The 19407-nt window shown below is 43.1% G+C and overlaps 2 protein-coding genes across 5 annotated transcripts; both read right to left on the bottom strand.

Annotated features, from left to right (window-relative positions):
• Window positions 1-1748: 1748 nt before the first annotated feature.
• Window positions 1749-8640, bottom strand: LOC113032717 (zinc finger E-box-binding homeobox 1). 4 transcript variants are annotated; one of them, XM_026185771.1, is made up of 3 exons: window positions 8431-8640; window positions 5028-7454; window positions 1749-2778 (listed from the first exon to the last, which is right to left on the bottom strand). In XM_026185771.1, exons 2-3 carry the CDS (start codon window positions 7428-7430, stop codon window positions 2416-2418), a joined length of 2766 nt encoding a protein of 921 aa, XP_026041556.1. In that variant the 5' UTR covers window positions 7431-7454; window positions 8431-8640; the 3' UTR covers window positions 1749-2415. The 4 variants fall into 4 exon arrangements, with proteins under 4 accessions (XP_026041556.1, XP_026041559.1, XP_026041560.1 ...); XM_026185774.1 differs by lacking the exon at window positions 8431-8640 and adding an exon at window positions 7550-8424; XM_026185775.1 differs by lacking the exon at window positions 8431-8640 and adding an exon at window positions 8180-8424.
• Window positions 8641-8712: 72 nt separating this feature from the next.
• Window positions 8713-19140, bottom strand: ntd5 (ntl-dependent gene 5). Its single transcript, XM_026185777.1, has 8 exons — window positions 19047-19140; window positions 17918-18052; window positions 17323-17514; window positions 11141-11258; window positions 10609-10685; window positions 9818-10000; window positions 9434-9631; window positions 8713-9329 (listed from the first exon to the last, which is right to left on the bottom strand). Exons 1-8 carry the CDS (start codon window positions 19111-19113, stop codon window positions 9247-9249), a joined length of 1053 nt encoding a protein of 350 aa, XP_026041562.1. The 5' UTR covers window positions 19114-19140; the 3' UTR covers window positions 8713-9246.
• Between the last annotated feature and the right edge of the window lie 267 nt (window positions 19141-19407).

Genomic DNA, 19407 nt, shown 5'->3' with positions numbered 1-19407 from the left:
TCTATGCTTAAGAGCTTTCTGTCTAACATTCATACCCCAGTGGATGCATCGGAGAGCGACTTGGATTTAGCATGCAGACTGAAGCAGCCAAGGACCGAACTATCAACCTTCATACCACCAGCTTTACCTCTTGAGCTAAAATAACTCCCTACAAAGCAAGGTGGAAGGAGATAGAGAACAGTAAAACTTTAGGACCTCTAGTACGAGCTATGCTAGCAGAAAGGAAACTAAAAAGTGAACTTTTTTTTTTTTTTTTAAAAACCACCAGAATAAAGTTGGCCTTTAGATTTTGCCAGAAAGTAATCAAAAATGTGACTTAGAGAGAGAAATAAAACATAATGACTCAGATTTTACCCCCCAAAAGATGCCAGTTAAAGTATGGACTAGTAAAGACCTAACAGCCTACTGTTGCTTTATACACAGAGAAATTATGGTTTGGAGAGGTTAAATTAAATCATAAGGAGGGGCTGAGAAACAAGCAGAAACCGATATATTGAATGTCTTCCTATCAACAAACAAACAAGAAAGCAGATATAAAATAATATCGAGGCTTTGCAATTCTTAGAAGTAAGCATCCAAAGTCATACAGACGAATGGAAAAGTGAAGTGGAAATAGTTGTATCTGCAGAAGAATGGGAAACTATTGGGGAATTATGCTTTTCATATCCCTGGAGGCCATTTGAGTGGAAAAACATTCTAAGATTTTTTTTATTAGCGCTGCCCCGAGAAAGCACCAAGGTGTAGGAAGGAATTGTTGGAGGATATGTGGCTCATCAGTGGGTAATCATTGCCATTTATTCTGGGAGTGTTCAAAACTCAGGCTATTTTAGAGTGAAATCCATTTGATGCTCTGACAGTGAATTTAAGCGCCTCGGCACAAAGATCCAAACTAAAGAAGGCAAATACTGAATGAGAGTACTACCTGTAGGAGGGTAAAAGCCGTTCTTCTCTGACAAAAAAGTGATCAGACACGAACTGAGGATTAGTTCAAACTTAATGGGAATATTCTCCTTTTCCCTAAAAGCGCAGCAGGATAAGTTCATGGAACTGTGATCAAAATGGATTGCATTTATCACCCGACTTCAACCAGACTTAGTTTAACTGGAAGCGACAGTTTTATTATCACTGTGATGAAAACTGTGACGCTTAAAACTTGTATCTAAATCGCAACAAGCACAGAGAGAGGATGGGGTTATGTCTTTCTGCTATAATGTATTATAATTAGTAAAATATTAGAGAAATTAATACAATGTAGAGTTTTTTTGTTTCGTTTTTGGCAAAAGTCTGCATGTAACGCTCAATTGTAATAGTTTATATATTAAAATTGTGTTAGCAGATTATAATTTAATGGGTGTATTTTGGTTTTGTGTTGTAGCTTCACACATAAAAAGGATTTTTTTTTGTTGTTGCTTTTTTTTGTTTTTGAAAAACGGGGCAGCTGGAGCTCAGCAAGCAGAACTATGTGTTCATTAACTGGAAGGTCAGTGGTTTGATCTCCAGCTCCTCCAGCCTGCAGGTCACAGTGTCCTTACACAGAAACACACTCTATACAGCAGCTCAAAACAGTGGGAGCGATATGTAAATACAGTCTGTTTATACTATTTAAAGTGGAGGAAAAGAAAGAGCAGAAACAGAGAGTTAGCTTTGTGAAAATTTAATACCAATAAATTAACAATATTCAAAATTTAAACAAAAACAAAATTGAATATAGAGTTTATATTAGAATAACTCAAAAAACATTTGGTCAAACTCTTACAGGATGTGGATTAAATACAGAAGATCAACAGCGGCAACGAAATTAAAAGTAAGCGTTTTCATACACAATGTAAAAAAAATAACTTTTGAGTTCAAAGAAAACGAGTGCAAATTCCTCACAGTGTGTCTGACGGTAGGAAAGATTATATCTTTCATATGAGATAGTGCAGAAGTGCAGCTCTTACAAGTAGTACTCTTTATATACACGACTAGAGCAGAGGATTGTTTAGTTCATAAGCTATCTTTCTTTTTCGAGCACTTTAGGGTTTCATCGTGGATTGCATGGGAACGCAACTTCATGAGGACTGGTTAGCGTTTTAATTAATGTTATGAATTCCCACACACACACACACACACACACACACACACACACACACACACACACACACACACACACACACACACACACAAAGAAAACATGACTTCAAGAATGAGTTTTCCCTTAATTCAAAGTCACATCTGACTTTGAAGGCTGTGTTTTGGCCCTTAAAATGGAATGGGAATAATATACATTCATATAAATAAATTAACATTAAAAACAATAAATATGAAAGTGCTCCCTTCTTTGATTCTTAGTCAATAAAAAGAAAAGATCAGAGTCTAACTGTAGTTAGATATCATCAACAGCACTTCTCCCCTAACTCCCTTTACTTTAAAGTGTTACGTTTCCACCTCAGACTCTGAGTTATCCAAATTAGACACAGTGGAGCTGTACCATTCAGCACTCTCCTCTTCCTCCTGGACTCCTGACACACCACCGCCTCCTCCGTCTCCTCGGCTGCCTCCTCTGTCTCTTCTCTCGTTAAGCATTTCCATGGCTACTTGGTGGTAGGGGTGCTTGCGTTTGGTGTGCCGCCGGAGGGTGTTGCGCTCGGCAAAGCGCGTGTGGCAAAGCTGGCATTGGTAGGGCTTCTCTCCGGTGTGCACCCTTTGATGGCGCTGGAGCTCACCTGCCTCCCTGAAGCGCTTGGCACAGATGGGGCACACAAAGTTCCTCTGGCCTGTGTGGATGTGCTTGTGTCTCTGTTTAAAACGAGAGACGAACATCCAAATGATTACTCAAAGGCATATAAACAACATTTTAAGTGACATTTATATGCAAGTAAAAGGGCTTGTGGGAGGCGGTGAAGCAAAAATGAACTATCATAGCCCAAGAATCTTTTCCTCTGGTCTGTAATGTTGTTTATTTTTATTTTGCTGTATTCTGGAGCTATCCTCTGTAGAGATGTCTGCTTTCTTTTTACCAATAACGAACTAAAGGGCCTTGTGGTTCTCAAACCATCAAACTGAAAAAAAAATACATGAGAAATTTCATGTAAAACTATTTTCTTTCTGCTGTCTACATCTGCCAACCAAAAGAAGCAAACAGCTGACTAAAATTATATCTCAGCTGGTGGGGGGTGAAGCCATTAATGTTTACAGTCTGTCATGCTGACACGAGCAGGAATTATAACAGTTCCTTCATGAAAATGCTCATAACAAGCATTTTGGAATAATCAGCCCATAATTTTGAAAAAGAAGCATGACTGCTGAGGTTTTTATACATCTTTGGTGCTTTGAGCCCCACAAGGCAAAGTCTATTTACTGTAGTTCCATTATATTCAGTGGAATACAACTCGGTAAGTCACACCAAAACGATCTAGATAAATAAAAAGCAGTACAGGTCCAGAGGAACGTATGTGTATTTGATTTAGAGGTGAGCTGTTCCTTCGGTGTTTGCTCTCATCTTCGTAGTGCTTCGTTGGCTCTTTTAGCTCACTGTGTGAGTTTTTAGTATATCTGATAATGTCTGCCTCAGCAGGCGCTGGTATTTGAAGCAGAAATCTCTAAATATCAACTCCATAGCTACTGCTTAACTTCTACATAAGTGTGTAGATGAGCAGCAGCTTGACTAAGTTTGATATTTCACCTAGAAAGAGGGTAAGATGTCAGGTGTTTGATGACAGAGGAGCTAAAACAACTGCTTGGACAATAAAACTGACTGCCAGCTATTTTGAGACTTAACTATAACTTCTAATTATTTTTTAAGTGAGAATGTCAGATATTTTGTTTGCAGATTTTACTGATGTTACCTCAAAGAGCCGGACAGTGGGCTTGTAGCTTTTGTGCATGTGTGTGAGAGAGATGCATTCAGGTCGACACGCCATACAAGTTGGTGGCGGCAATGTCCCAGTGGGGCATCTCACATCTGGAGTGTGTGCATACTGTGGGTAGGCTGCAGACCTACAATAAGCCCCACTGTGGGCCCCCCTTGGCTTAATGTGGGCAGCCCACAGTAATGAAGGTGCTGGGGACTAAACATAATGAAAGGAGTGCATTCTGCTTTCAAAAGTGTGCTGCCACTCACACATCACCCCTACTCTTGCTTCCCTTCACGGAAAATCAAATGAATTCTAAACGTTTATCAGTAACATATAACGCCCTGCGTGGCTGCGCTCCTGCAGCAGAACTACTGAGACCTTTTAACAGCAGTTGGCCTCTCAGATCACATGATCAGGGTTTCTTACCTGTTCCGTACACTTATGTTAAATCCGGAGAAGATCAAGCTTTTAAGGTTGTTGGAACGCCCTTCATCAGCCAATCAGGAGAAGTCATTATTATAGTTAGTTTCCCCTTAATTATCGTCCCATTATTTTTGGCCATAGTTCACATTTGATGTGTTTTTGTAAGAATGAGTGTGTTTGACTGTGTGTCCATATGCTGGAACATGTATACTTGGTTTTATTCAAACTATGAAGCACTTTGGAACTGTGTGTTTTAAAAGGTTCTATACAAATAAAGTTATTGTTGTTGTTGTTACAGAGAACAGAACAAGGGCAGCCAACATCCCCCCAAAAAGCTTTGAATGTCCTTAAAGAAGCCTGGAAAACTTTGAAGAATAAAGGTAGTGATACCAAATAATAATTTTTTGTTTTTCCTTATATGCTGCATGTTTGCACATGTTTCAGTAAATCTCTGTACCCATTTTCCTAGCATAACATAAAGAAATGAGGAGTGGCTCCAGAGTTTTGTGGTGTACTGTATTGATATTATTAAACTGACTAGCTTTCATCTGTGGTTTAGTACCAAGCAGGTCAATGCACCAATGTCAGGTTTGTCTCCAGGAGTGTGGCTGGTACTTTTCGAATAAATCAGCTAATTGTTCATGAACAATATTTGCACATTTACACACATATTAAAGTTTGTTTTTGCTGCTCCCAAGTGGCCAACATATTCATTTGTTATTACTTGTCTTTAGGATGAAATGATGGTTATGATTAGCTTGTGCTGACCTGCAGATGGCTGGAGCGTTTGAAGGCTTTGCCGCATTGCTGGCAAACATGAGGCTTCTTCTGCGAATGGGTAATGGCATGGCGCTCAAGGTCGGAGAGGTAAAAGAAGACCCTCGGGCACAGCTGGCAGTACAGCACCCTTCGGGAGCCTGCGGTGTTGGGTGACTGCTCTGGAGAGAGTGGATCTAGCGGGTCAAGTTTACCAGGGGGTAGGATAGGTCCGATAGAAGGGGAGGTAGGAGCAGCCGTGTTAGAGAAATAAAGATGGTCATCCAGAGGTAAATGTTCAGAGTGAAGGTCTGATTTGGAGTCAGGTGATTGGGCGTCTAATTCTGAGGCGGGCTGAGATAAAGAGTCATAGGTCAAACTAGCAGACGGCGGTCTCGGAGACGATGCTGTAAAATTTGATGGCTTGTTGTTTTCATTGGAGACCTCTTGAGCAGATATGGCTTCATTTCCAGGGTTTGATTCAGAGTAAGTGATCTGAGTTTGAATAAGAGGAACTGAGCTGTGGTCATCCTGAAGAGGAATAGTGGATGAAGGGACAGTGAGAGACGTAAGAACGGAGCCAGAATTTATGTTATTCACGCCAGACAGGATGACAGGGGGGTTATTGGGGCTGAGTCTGATGACAGGGTGAGACAGTGTAGGAAGAGGCGATCCCAATGTGCTAACCTGACCAGAGGACAGAGGAAGGGAGACCGGAGCTGCGGCCGTAATCTGGGACAGCTGGCCGGTCGAGGAGTCGAGGACAGCAATAGGGGTGGAGGTAGCGGTGGACTCACCAGAGGAAGAAGGTACAGAGGAAAGGAGAAGAAACACGGGAGTGGAAGCACCATGTGAAGTCTGAGTAACTGAAAGGGGAAGAGAGAGACCGAGTGAAGCCGAGGAGAGGTGAGAAGAGGAGGACAGGAGGAGAACAGGAGCATTGCCTGCAGGATTTGCGACAAGTTGAATGGGTTGGGTGGGGACTGATATCCCAGAGGAAGGGGACAAAACAGAGCTGGCATCCTGAACAGCTTTAACGCTCGGCTCTGCAGCCACTGAAGGGTTTGCGTTTGTAATCAAACTTGTGAAGACTTCTGGAGCTTTATCCTGATCATCACCTAGTGATGAAGAATCACTGATAGGGGGTGGCGAGGGGTAAAAATCACCAGAAGGTGCATTTAGGGCATTATCTGTACTTTGGCTGGGACCTGCTAACGGTGCCAAAAGCGACGACTCCTTTCCTTCTGCTTCTTCTGAATTAGCATGATCAGACTGAGAATCCTCCACCCTGGAAGCATTGACTTGTGGCACTTTGAGTCCATCCGGATTGAGCATATACGGAATTCCCTGGTCATCGATGAGAAGAAGATTTTCAGTGTCACAGTCTATCGAAGAGAGAGAGGTCAAAACAGAGGTAGAAAAGAAAGAGGGAGACAGAAGAGCATCTTCAAGAGTATCTGTGCCGCATCCCTCATCGTCCTCTTCTACTATGTCTCTGTCTCCTTCTCCCTCATATTCATCCACCTCCATGATCAGAGAGCTCTCACAGCCCGAGTCATCCAAGAAACGCCCATATCGCCTCTCTCGGCTCTCCCTTTTCTTGGGCAAACTCAGGTCCAGAGGTTCTGTCTGCTCCTCCGTTTCAACCTCATTGAATGTTTTGCAACACTTCAAGTCCATTTCTCGCAAAATTAAAGGAACATTTTTCTGAATTTCCTTCTCTGTAGTTTCCTCTTTAATCCTCGGCTGACTTAAAAACTTAACTGTATTAGCAGTAAAAGGAGTTTCCGACCCATCAATGTGGACAATTTTAACATCCAAAATGTCTCGGTCTTTACACAATTTATCCCGTTTCTCTGCTTCTGTCTCAGGAAATGCTTCGGCTTCTTCTTCAGTCTTCTGGTAAGTAACTTCCATGATTTCTCCTTCATTTTTAACAGCTGGCACACAGATTTCACGTTTCTTCTGTGATTCAGCAGAGACCAACACGGGTCCCTGAAATTCTGAGAGAGCAAAGTCTTTGGTCAGGCTGATAGCAGAGTTTGTGATTGGCTTCTTGCACCGTGGAGGGACAACAATTTTGATTCTTATTGGCTGGCTGTGCAAAACAGGCACTCCAGACTTTACTGTAATTGGCTGTCTGAGCCCACCAATCTTAGTTGTTTCCTGAGAGGCTGGCTCATAAGTCCCGCCCACCTCTGGCTTTTTCCCATTGATTGATAGAGCATCTTGCCTGATGGTCACTGCTGCCGTGACAGGGCATGGCTGGAGGTTACCTGGTACAGTACTGCATGCAGTTTCGTCCTTTGGGTCCAATAAAGTCTCTGTCACTGGCCCTGATCCCTCTCCACACTGGCTGCCATTTTGGACATCCAGGCTGCCACTGGTCAGGACTGAAGCCAACTGAGAATCCATTTTGGGGCATACCTAGTTATATTTCTTTTAAATAAAAGTAAAATAATAGATTAGACACTAAAATAAGGACAATTATAATAAAGAAAATGTGCATTTTAATTATAGCCTTTTGCTTATACCAGGAGAGGAAGATTATTAAATAAATATCCTTAGTTGGCTGGATGGGAGAAGAAGAAGAAGAAAGTCTGGGGATTATTGGGGTCAACTTTAGTGCGAAATGCCCAAACCCACTAGTGCTGTGATATTATAAGCAGCGTGCAGACTATTCAACCTAAATCCTCGGGCCGAAACGATGAACGACTCGTATGACCCTCTTCCTCAACAGCAAACGTGCTGTCACTTTACATGATCCCAAATCATAGCTCACAATTCCTAACGACGGATCACCGATAATGAAAAAAAACGCACCGGAGTACAGAAGGGTCCGAATGATGCGAGTGAAATTTCATTTCCTGGCTTACACTTCTTCCGTCCACATTCATCATACATGATGAAACCTTCCATTATAAAATTCGCATCAGAACATTATTCATACCCGGTTAAGCTCGCAAGAACCAGCCTGTTCTACCCCCTTTCTGCTTATAAACCGAGAAGAACTATCCGCGGAGGACGCCATTACGCACAGTCCTAGGTCCGAAATGCCAACGTTATTATTATTCCGCGTGTGCGCCCTGACGGCTCTCGGACCTGGGACAACGCTGTCGCAAACGCGCGCGTCGGAGTAGAAAACCCCCCCCATGTATATTTACACACAGTCGTGGCGTGGAGCGGATCCTTCCCCTTGCACCGGAGCTTCCTCGGACCCACAGCCAGCCATTTTAGAGCCGAGGGTCCGAGATACCGCGAGCGCAGCTTTAGGACAAACTTTCCCGGTGAGCTGTCATTTATTCCAGCCGTGCTGTCAGAGCCGGTGTTGTGCCGGACACGCTTTCGATACATTTAAAAACTGGATTTTAAACTATACTCCACCCATACTCTCGCTGCATAGGGACTGGCTTACCCAAGCTGTGGATATTTCCGGAGGACCAAATATGACTGTGCAGTGTAAAGGGTGATGCTGCGAATGCTGTGGGAGGGAGGGGTCAAGGGGAGTTGCTATGGTGTCGCAGCCTACCGGGTCCGACCAGTAGCCATGTTCAGCCTATGAGTACTGTTGAACCTGCAGCCTGCAAAGAAAGGCTCTCTGTGCTCCCAAGAATCAAAGAGAAGGGGGCAAAGCAGGAGAGGTAAAGTGGAATCACACAGGAGGGTTTTATTTGCCATCAAAGAGCTGGAGAGCAAAGCATTTTGACAATATTTTATTTCAAATCTCTCATGTTAAAAACTTACAAGCTTTGAGACTTGATGCGTCGGGCTCAACAGAAGAAAAAAGATCACACAGTGAAACATCACAGAGTCGAGTCATTATGAATTAGGCTACATGAAGGTATCGTCAGGGGTATAGCTGGTACTACTGTATTATACACACACACAGTCATGATTACATATAGATTGCATCTATGGCACAATTTGGTTGAATTACTTCACAGTTATGCCTGCAGTTGAATAGTATTCAGGGCAAAGAGAGGAAAGTTGAGAGCAGTGGTGAAACCCCGTGAGGCCAAAAGAAAGACATCTTAGGCTGCTGATCCACAAAAGCTGTGAAATCAAAAAAAATAGTCCCTGCATCTAACTAACTGTAGCTCTGATGGTTACAGAGAAGCTGCAGAGCGGTCAGGGAGGAGGTGTACGGAGGGCGTGTGTTTTGGAAGTGCTCGAATTGTGGCACAGTGTCTGTCATGAGCGCTGGGTGGGTCGAGATCAGACGTGCAGGTCATTACTCCACGTCGCCGGGCTCGCATGCTTCAATTTCCGAGACCAGCCGATGAGGAAAGAGTTTATACTGCAGCCACGTTGGCTCTGAAGAACGATAAGATTGCACAACTATTAGAAACACTTCATGGCGTTACAGATGTTAGTTACACGTGACAAAGAACCGGGCACGGCGGCTGGTGCAGGTTTACCAAGGTAGCAGGCTGGTGTCTGCAGCTTTCCATTAAAGCAGGTCTGGGTTGCGGTGAAGCTGCATTGCTTACGAGAATGTTTGCAGAAGAACGTCACGTTTTCCCCGTGGGGAACCATGGCATCTGTAACATCAAACGGCCAGCGTTTCACGCCACCAATCATCACGCGGCTTCGCTCGGCAGGAATGAGACAACGAGCTGTGAGGGTGACCAACAAGGTATGAAAGTATCATATAAACATCAGACACATAATGCTGTGTTTATTAATTGCCGTGTGTAGGTGCACATTTATTTGAGTTTCTAGGACTTTATGCAAAGGTGTCTCTCTACATTTTACTTCAGCTTTGTTAAATAGTCCGGATATTAGATTGGATCGTTCCTCACCTCTACAGTGCGGGGGCGGCGCACTCCAGCTGCCATTGGACAGACAGGTGATCATCTGGGGTCCATCCAGGAGGAAGTTCTTTTTGCACAGGTAGTGGATGTCAAAGCCCACTTCATACTCAGTCTTTTGGACAGCCACTACATAGCCCTGCTCCACCTCTGTAGGAGGCTGGCAGTACACTTCTATTGAAGAAAGCAGGTTTATCAGTAAACTTAATCAGAAGGTTTGCTGACATTTAAAACACAGGAGCAGAGTTACTATTTCACAGGACAAATGCACAGTTGCTCAATTTTCCATCATTGTTTAAAACCTTGAAACTCCACTGAAGTAACCTCGCTCTTATCTTTAACATGTTTTAATAAATGACAGGCCCAGCCGTACTCCCGTTGGCCTGATTCGAGAACTATCCTCAAAGAATTTTCCATTTCTGTTAAACAGGCCATGAAATCCCAGGTTTGACCACACGATGGCAGAGAAGCACTGCAAAACGGAGCAGTAGCTCCTGAAAGATGCATGCCTGAGAGTGTCTGTGTGTTTCTGTCTGGCTTCTCTGATTCAGTATTTCTTAAATATCAGCTCTCAGAAATGCATGCATGCTACAAATGATGGAAAAACAAACCATTTCTGAGCTGATGTTATATTTAGACTCAGTTTGATCATTCGCTACCCAAGCATTTTCTGCTAACCTGCTAAAAAAATGGATGAAGTTACACTAAGAGTGAAGAAAACGTAGCACACATGCATGTTCACACATGATGGTTAGTCAGCACAGGACGCCCTGTACACTTACTTTTACAGATCGGGTGAGGATACTGCCAGGTCTGATTCTCCTGGCAGAAATTTTCCCTGCTCCCCACTATATCCGCCCTGCAGGAGAAAAAGGAAAGAGTGATGGAGACAGACGGTGGTGCGACATGTACAGTACTGACTAAATGTGATGGAGAAAAAGGTGTAAATGTTTCCTTTTTCCACCGTCTCTCTGTGAGAGTGACTAAATTTTGTGTGCACAGTTCTCTGGCTGACACATCCACTCAGGCTCATCTTATCCTGTGAGATGAGTCAGTGCGTAAAGGGGAGTCAATACAAGATTAGACTGTAATGACCTAGTTAGCTCAATGGAGAGATTGTCAGCTGGGAGATCAAAATGAATTCCCTGCCATTCATTGCTCATCACACCTCTGCTGTATTCAAGCCTTCCCTTCACTCCCTCCCTCTTCTTCACACTCCGTCTCCGTTCTCTCACTTCCTCCATTTCCATCTCTGTGGCATTTCAAGTTTTGAGACCCCCGCACATTCACACTCAACGTTAACCCTGCCCTCACCCAGACAGGCAGCTGTAGCGGATGGATGTTCCTACAGCAGCGTCTCCCTGAATGCTGAAGGTGTTGGTCACTTCCTCGGGCAGAGGGCAAGTCTGGACAGCAGCAAGTTCAGGTGACTCTGATAGTCAAAGAAGACAAGAGGCAGTGAATGACAGGTTAAACATGCTATCTATAAAATACACTCACTGGCCACTTCATTAGGTACATCAGTTCACCGGTTTGATAATGCAAATATGTAATCAGCCAATCACATGGCAGTAAGCCAGTGCATTTGATCATATAGACATGATCGTGTCGACCTCCTGAAGTTGAAATGGAGCATCAGAATATGAAAGGTGTCTCAAGTGACTCTGTATCTGGTCTGTTTATTTCAGAAACTGCTGATCTACTGTGATTTTCCACCATAACCATCTCTAGAGTTTACAGAGAATGATCTGAAAAAGAGAAAATATCCACTCGTAGCCAGTTCTCTGGGTGAAAATGTCTTGTTGATGCCAACGGTCAGAGGAGAATAGTTCAAGCTGATAGTAGAACAACAGTAACTCAAATAACCACGTGTTACAACTAAGATATGCAGAAGAGCCTCTCTCAACGCACAGCGTTGAGCTACAGCAGCCATAACATATACTGCTCCTGTTACCTAAGAAGAGGAAACTGTGCCTTCAGTTCACTCAGGCTCACCAACGCTGGACTGTAGAAGACTGGAAAAAAAATGTTGCCTGATCTGATGAGTCTCGATTCTTGCCGCAACATTTCTTGCCTTGTATCAGCAGTTCGGGCTGGTGGTGGGGGTATGATGTTCCAGAGGGATATCCTTTAAATGCCAAAGTATACCAAAGTATTGTTGCTAACCATGTCCATCCCTTTATTGCTGCAGCAACAGTGGGATGCTGTCACGTCAATATGGACCAAAATCTCTGAGGAATCTTTCCAGCACCTTGATAAATCTATGCCACGACGGATTAAGGCAGCTTTGAAGGTTAAAGGGGGTCCAGCTCAGTACTAGCAAGATGTAACCACAAAATGGTAAGTCAGTGTACAAAGTCAAAATACACACAGTCACCTTTGTCATTCTCCAAATGCAGTTTCTTTTCTGTATCTACTGGTACGCTGACTCTGAACTACACTTCATTGGCAAATATTGCACTTTTTAGGAAAAACATTAATATTATTATTGTGTTGTTGTTGCAGGATTTTTCAGTGGCAGAAAAGACCCAGTTTACTCTACTCCATTCATCTGCTAACTAACTATAATCACAGGCATTACAGACTGCAGGAGTACATATAAACATCTAAAGATCAGACTGCACAAAAGTGCACAAAACTGCAGTCATTGCAAGAGTAAAGCATTCAATAGCATACATGTCCTCATGCATTTGTTTCCAAGACATTAAGTATATTAAGTGAATGATAATAATGACTCACAAAGACCCCAAAAAAGCCCTCGATTGAGTGACATAGATGTGATAAGAAAGGTAAAATCTACTATCAGAGTTTGCTATCAGAGTATAGTTTGGTTAGTTTTGGGCAATGACGACCTAATAGCTAGTTTTAGGAAAAGATGGTAGTTTGGGTTAAAATATCTGCGTCTTAAGGAGCCGCTGTGACAAAAAGCCCTGAATGCAAACTCGTCCCATGTGTGAAGAAAATCAAGAAAAAACCTGAAGGAAATGAAACAGGAAGAAAAACAGAGAGCAGGACCAGCCATCATGTCATCTCATTTGACTTGTGTTAACCAAGGTTTCCATATAGTTTGTGACCCACAGAGGCGTTTGACACAGTGTCTTGTTTTATTCAAGTTGAAACAGGCCTTCTTAGATAATAAATCAAAGTTCGACGAGCAGGTGAAACGCCGCCCCGCACGTCCCCGAGCTCACAGCTCTAACTGTGATTGTATAACACCTGGCATTGTTCATTCCTAGATGTTTGAGTGCCTCACGCTTGTGGAAATATAAATATCAAGAGTGGTGCTTGGAGAGAGGCTGGAGTGACCTGAGCTGCATCAAGCGCGGGGTTTCAAAACTGAACACGGCTTTGAAAGATAGAGACAGCGCTCGCCCGAGGGCTATCTTGGTATCTGAAACCGAGAAACGTTAATGTGAGAATGTAAAGGGACCTATGGGAGAGGGAGAGTTACGACTCTGTTTGGCTGCAGTTGAGAGCCCGAAGCAGAGTTCTGTTTTCACATACCGCCCTGCTTCTACCTTGTACCGCTGCCACCCACACAGGCTGCAGCACCAAAGTGCTATAAAGCAGGTATACCAAATTCATCTTCTAAAAACTGTAAAACTGTGATGTTTTTTTTTTTTTTTTATTCAACGAAACAGCGCTAAATATGCACCAATTAGACCGAGATGAAAGATGTAACGGTACACCACGGTTCCCATATACTTTAGACCTCTTTATACTATGGGGTTTTTTTCCAATAAAAATATACACAGAGACATATCCACACAACACAAGCTGAAAAGCCTAGAGCTGCACACTTGTCCTTGGCTCCTATTGTAGAGAGAGACCTTATCAGAGGCCTCGGATGGAAGCGGATGAGAGGAGAAAGAGATGAGAGGAAAAGAGGATGAGAAGAAAGAGCAGAGGAGAAGAGAACTGGGAACAGAAAGGCCTCGAGCAGCGTGAGCAAGAGAGCTTTCAGACTGTAATCTGTCGCCCACACACACAAGCACACACAAACACAGTCGTGTATCTGACTTCACAGCGCATTGACACATTAATTTCCTGGAGACTTATTTCAACCTCAACTATGACTACTATTTGCCTAATCCTGACCTAAACCCAACCTTACTCTACCCCTCACATTTATATGTTAAACTAGATTGATTTCAAATGCATTGATTTGATTTTTGTCCCCATAAGGAAGGCATGTCCCCAGCATGAGTAATGCTTGGACACACACACACACATCTACCTCTCTACGTGTTGTTAAACGCACACCCTCACTCACATCAGACCCGCATTCACACTCGCTCTCGCTGGCGCAGCGTGCACGCAGCTCCGTGCCACTTTGACAGTGATCTGCCGCCCACTGCCTCTCAGCAGGCACGAAGGAGCTCGGCTCACACTCTAACACACATGCAAAGGACACACAATACAAACACTCTCACACGCTCTAAACCCACCTACCTTCTGCCTGTCTCTCAGAAGGAGGATACTCTACGAGCGAGCTGAGAATTGTATCCTTATTTCATCTCTGAATTGGTGAAAAAATCCTGAGGGTGAGACTGAAACGCAGCAGGGTTGAGGATTTCTAGGAAAGCATGTAGCTGCAGGTGGGCGATGAATGTAACAGGCCTCAGACCTTTAAAGCTGAATTACATTGTTATCATGAGCGTTGACAGGTTGACCTAAGCAATAGTACTGATCAGGTCTGGGGAGATACTAAGAAGAACCTTATGTTGCACGCTGCAACTTTATAGAGGTGAAGTAGTGAGGATGCCTTTTGTTTGAATTCAATTCAGAATCAACGCTTATTTTTCTATATTTCATGAGACAGAAACATAAAATATCTGCAGCCCACAGTGCTTGCAGTGGCAGTGCAGTAGTCTTCAAGTGGGTTTGCTTTTTAACACCCTGTCTTCTGGGTTTTAACTTTGGATATGTAATAATTTGAATAAGCAATGTATTTTTTATAAACTCTGGAGTCTGTTGTCTGTTTACATTGCCGCTCACAAGCCTGATTCGAACAACACGGTTACCTTGGGGCAGAGAAGCACTTTGGTTGTAAATTAACACAAATCGAAGGCCTTTGAACTTGCTCTCTTTGAATTGACATTTGTTCTTCCCTCTCGCTCTTTCTCTGTTGTTAGCACGCTCGCCTTAGCACAAGAAGGTTCTGGGTTCAAACCTTCCCGAGGCTTTTCTGTGCAGAGTTTGCATGTTCTCTGTGTGTCTGCGTGGGTTCCCTCCAAGGACGCTGTCTTCCTCCCACAGAGCAAAGACAGGCATGTTAGGTTTCAAATGTATGGTTAAATGTGGCTTGCAGTCTAAAACGCTTTAAGTGGTCAGTAAGACCAGAAGAGTACTATATAAATGCCTTTCTGTTTCCAATACGCTGGTCACATGTTTATTATAGATCTAGTACCAACCTATATCTTTAAACACAGCATGAGCAAAGTTTTAGTTGAACCTGTGTTTATGCGTGATTACACTTTCAGGCCGTAATTAGTCTTTTTTGCCTTGTTGGTTTTTGTGGTAGGTTTATTTTGTCTAGCCTTACATTATAATTTTGACCATATGTAGACTGCATCTTGCCCTCTAGTTCAGCAGCAGCATAAATACAACTGAAACAAGCAAATAATGTTACAAACACAGTTTCCAAAAACACACACATGAGCTGCAGACAAGAAGCAAGTCTGCTATAGTGAGCACATTTTCATCTCAGCTCTTGTGTATGGTAGTCCTGTTGCTATGGAAGCCACTGTAATAAATAAATTGTCATCTATAAGTTAAAATTTCAGGTTATTATCTCAAATTTGTGACGTATTGACTCACCACTGAGGAAATAGACATTTTTGAGATAATAACTTTAAATTTTGACTCGGCTCTGCGTGGCAAAAAAATAAATAAATAAAAGATAAATCTCAGCGGAGGAAACAGGGAATCATCTGTTTATAGCACCAAATACACTGCCTACCTTTCTGCTTTCTGTGTGGCAGATCCTTCCAGCAGGTACTGGAGAGGAGGTGTGGTTTGTTCCCAATTAGCATCACTGGAAACACCTGAGCCCAGTGTGCCAATGATCTGTAAAAGCCCTCAGAGCTCAATTACTGTGTCTCTCCTTTGTAAGAGGCTGTTTTTGGTTGTAATTGCTCCTTAGTTTGTTTTCTTGCACTAAATAATGTTGCCTCCACCCCCAACAGGACTGACTTCATACACCATAGCTAGTTTTTATTCTTTCTTTATGTTTCTTTTATTAAAAATAAAATGTTTCTTTGTTGGCAGTTGTGTGCTTCTCCATTTCTATCATGGCAGTTCAACATTGCTGATGTAATATTTTGACATTAAGTGTTTCTGATTTAGTTTAGAAGGCTATATAAATGCAAGATTCCTACAGAGGCTGCCATTAGTTTTATTTATCCATCCATTATCTTCCACTTATCCTTTTCAGGGTCGTGGGGGGCTGGAGCCTATCCCAGCTGTCTTAGGGCAAAAGGCAGGGTACAACCTAGACAGGTTGCCAGTCTGTTGCAGGGCTAACACATAGACACAGACAACCATTTGCACTCACGTTGGGCAATTTAGAGTTTTTCCATTAACCTAACCCCACGAACTGTGTGTCTTTGGACTGTGGGAGGAAGCCAGAGAACCCTGCAGAACATGCGGGTGTGTTTTGTACCATCATCTAACACAGTAACACAATAACTAATGAGTGATAAGAAATGTATGATCCATCTAGAAGGCTCACTAGCTGATTAGCAATATTATCTCTATCTAGCTTGAATTCTTTCTCTGGTGTTTTCTCATCTGCTTTAATGACTCGCTCACACTGTTTTTCTGTAACACTATGTTTTGCCACTAATTCAAATGTCAGTAAGTAAACAGTTGTAATTCTTCCACTTTCTGAGTTGGTCCATAAATTCCAGATTATTTGCCCTTACATGTAACGTGGCATTTATGAATCTTACGAAAGAATCCAAATGTTGGGATTATTCAACATGACCCATGAAGTAAAAAAGGCAGCTTGCGATGCTCTGGGACGTTCTACATTTTTGTTTTCTAAAAAACAAATAAAACATGCTTGTGTATCTTTGTGTTGAACTTGTTTACCTCTAAATGTTGCACACGTATATGTTCTTGCACACATATTTTTTGAAATGCATATTCTTTGTATTTAAGATAAGAAACATGTAAGACATACTGTATGCATGCACAGACACAGCTGTGTATTCAGCTTTTGTCTCCTTTTTAAAGTTCTCGACAGTTCAATGGTAAAATCTTCAGACCCACTCTGAATAACCGAGGCTCTGGTTGCTATGGTGATGGGGAGAATAGGTCCCAGTTGTGTAATGTCTACGTTGACACAAATCACAGAGGGGTTTCTGGATTTCTCGTCTCACATATACACCCACAAACAGCTGTGTGTGTTCACTGCATAGACCTCCAGCTGACCACTACCTGTCAGGAAGAAACCCGAACCAAAGAACATTTTCCCGTGACCTCAAACCTACCTGTGCAGATGGGCTCATCGCCACTCCACTGTCGGTCACCCTGACAACGGCGAATAGTGGCATCCATGCCGCTGGGCAATGTGAATCCTGGCTTGCAGCGCACTTCAAGCAGGGCAGAAAAGGAGTGAGTGGGAGAGAGGAGGCGAGCTTCTGCGTTTTCGCTGTGGGGTAGAGGCCAGGGACAAGTACGACCTGAGGATGAAAGAGATGGTCCAGAGAGAGGAGAGAAAACAAGAGGCAGGGAACAAAACAATTCAGAGAATGTGCAGGAGACAAATGAAAAGAGCACAAATGAGGCTGTATAATGAGTCTGGATACACGCACAGTGCTCCCTTTTACAGCACAGAAGCATAATAAAAAGCTTCTGTTCAGCACTGGCATAAGGCTTTTATTTTATTTTCCATCAAGAAACACACACACACTGATGTATGTTGGCACAGCTGCGTATGCGTACGCATTTGCACGCACACACACACACACACACACACACACACACACACACACACACACACACACACACACACCCTTTTAATAGCTGAGCCCACAATGCTTTTCAAAGTGAGAACTGACAGCACACATGCATACAAATAGTTACCTGGAGCCACACAGCTGAGACCACACTGGCCGTCACACAGACACTGGCGTTTGCTGCCACAGTCACTGTCAGCTTTGCAGGGTCGTGGACACATCCTCCTTCCCTCCTCTCCCACAAGCCTCTCCGGACATGACCCTGTTGTGATACCCACACACTGTTACACAGTAATTGCCCCTTTGTTTACTCCTATTTCATTCATGGCCCCCCATAAAAAAAGGGAAAAAAAGACAAACGCTGTGTCGTAAAGAGATTTTGTTTGCCAATTCTGCTCTGTTTTCTCTGTGAAGGAAAGCAAATTCAGTGTGGGTGGCCGGGCAAACACTTGCCACCCAGGTTGCAGAACGAAGAGGTTTTTCGATGGCGGGCTTTGCTGCTCTGTGCCTTTCAGCTATCAATCTTGTTCTTCACTGAAAAGTGAGTGTGTTTGTGTGAGAAACTTTATCTAAAATGCAATTCATGCAACTCTGAGTCATACATCATAAAAACCACAGTGAATTACTGTACATAAACATCAACATGACCTTGTCATTTGAGACGGAAAGGGGAGGGGATGTGGGGGAAACAAACTCGGTGCCCCATTTTTCGATTCTCAGAATGAAAATGTGTGCGCTGCTGTATTCACTCTGCTCAAAAGCACATGTGCACACAAAAAACATGAATGCGCAGCACATGATCGTTCCAGACATGGCATACATATTTAGCACCTATGATATTATATAACTAATTAGTCACTATGAAATGCAGGCCAGTATTATGGAAGACTTGGAACTGTTCATGTGAAGGTAAACAATGATCCAAAACAGCTTTGCAATCATTAACTACTGACTAGAAAGCCATACATTTATGATGTAGGCTACGTGCAAAATATACATACAAAATAAACATTAAAATAAAATCTTAGTTTCTTAATTAGTACACTATGACCAACATTTGCCACTTTCCAACTGACTAATTGCGTACGTCTGTATCCGAGCTATGTGCTCACCTAAATTTCAAACTACAACTTAGAGAAAGATGAAGCATTTCAGGGAAAATCCTAATGGCATCACTAAAGAGCATTCAGTCCAGCTGCGTTAACTGTGTATGCAGGGATCAGTGCTCTTCCAGGTGAAAGTGATGGAGGGCTTACCTGAATCCTGCAGGGATACGGTTCCAGTCAGAGCCCACATGGACAGCAGCAGCAGTGCACGGTCCATCTTTGGAGCGAGGATATGAGCAAGGGACACGCAGATGCAGCATTTTTAAGGAAGGGGGGAACAAAGGGTGGGAGAGGGGGAGAAAGAGGGAGAGGTCCAAAGAGAAAGAGAGGGAGAAGTGGAGAGAGAGAGGGTACAGCCCAGGAGCACACATCTGGTTCGTGTTGAGGAGGAGAAAAGTGAGGAAAATTCCACTCTGAAGGACCTTTCACCCATTTCTGTTGAGACAACAGATAAAGGGGGTGACATATGCATAACTACTGTCCACACAGAGAATTAACAAACAGGAAATGC

This window comes from Astatotilapia calliptera, chromosome 11 (genome assembly GCF_900246225.1).
Source record: "Astatotilapia calliptera chromosome 11, fAstCal1.2, whole genome shotgun sequence".
NCBI classification, from domain to species: Eukaryota; Metazoa; Chordata; class Actinopteri; order Cichliformes; family Cichlidae; genus Astatotilapia; species Astatotilapia calliptera.
This window is presented reverse-complemented; position numbering and strand designations above follow the sequence as displayed.

Bases quoted from the DNA above. Each gene is read 5' to 3' on its own strand.
- LOC113032717 (XM_026185771.1), bottom strand. From the start codon at position 7,430: ATGGATTCTCAGTTGGCTTCAGTCCTGACCAGTGGCAGCCTGGATGTC. The intron at 2,779-5,027 runs GTCAGCACAAGC...CGTTTTAAACAG, and splicing joins AACGCTCCAGCCATCTGCAG to AGACACAAGCACATCCACAC.
- ntd5 (XM_026185777.1), bottom strand. From the start codon at position 19,113: ATGGACCGTGCACTGCTGCTGCTGTCCATGTGGGCTCTGACTGGAACC. The intron at 10,686-11,140 runs GTGAGGGCAGGG...TTTCTCCTGCAG, and splicing joins CGCTACAGCTGCCTGTCTGG to GGCGGATATAGTGGGGAGCA. The intron at 9,632-9,817 runs GTGAGGAACGAT...TCACCCTCACAG, and splicing joins GCCGCCCCCGCACTGTAGAG to CTCGTTGTCTCATTCCTGCC.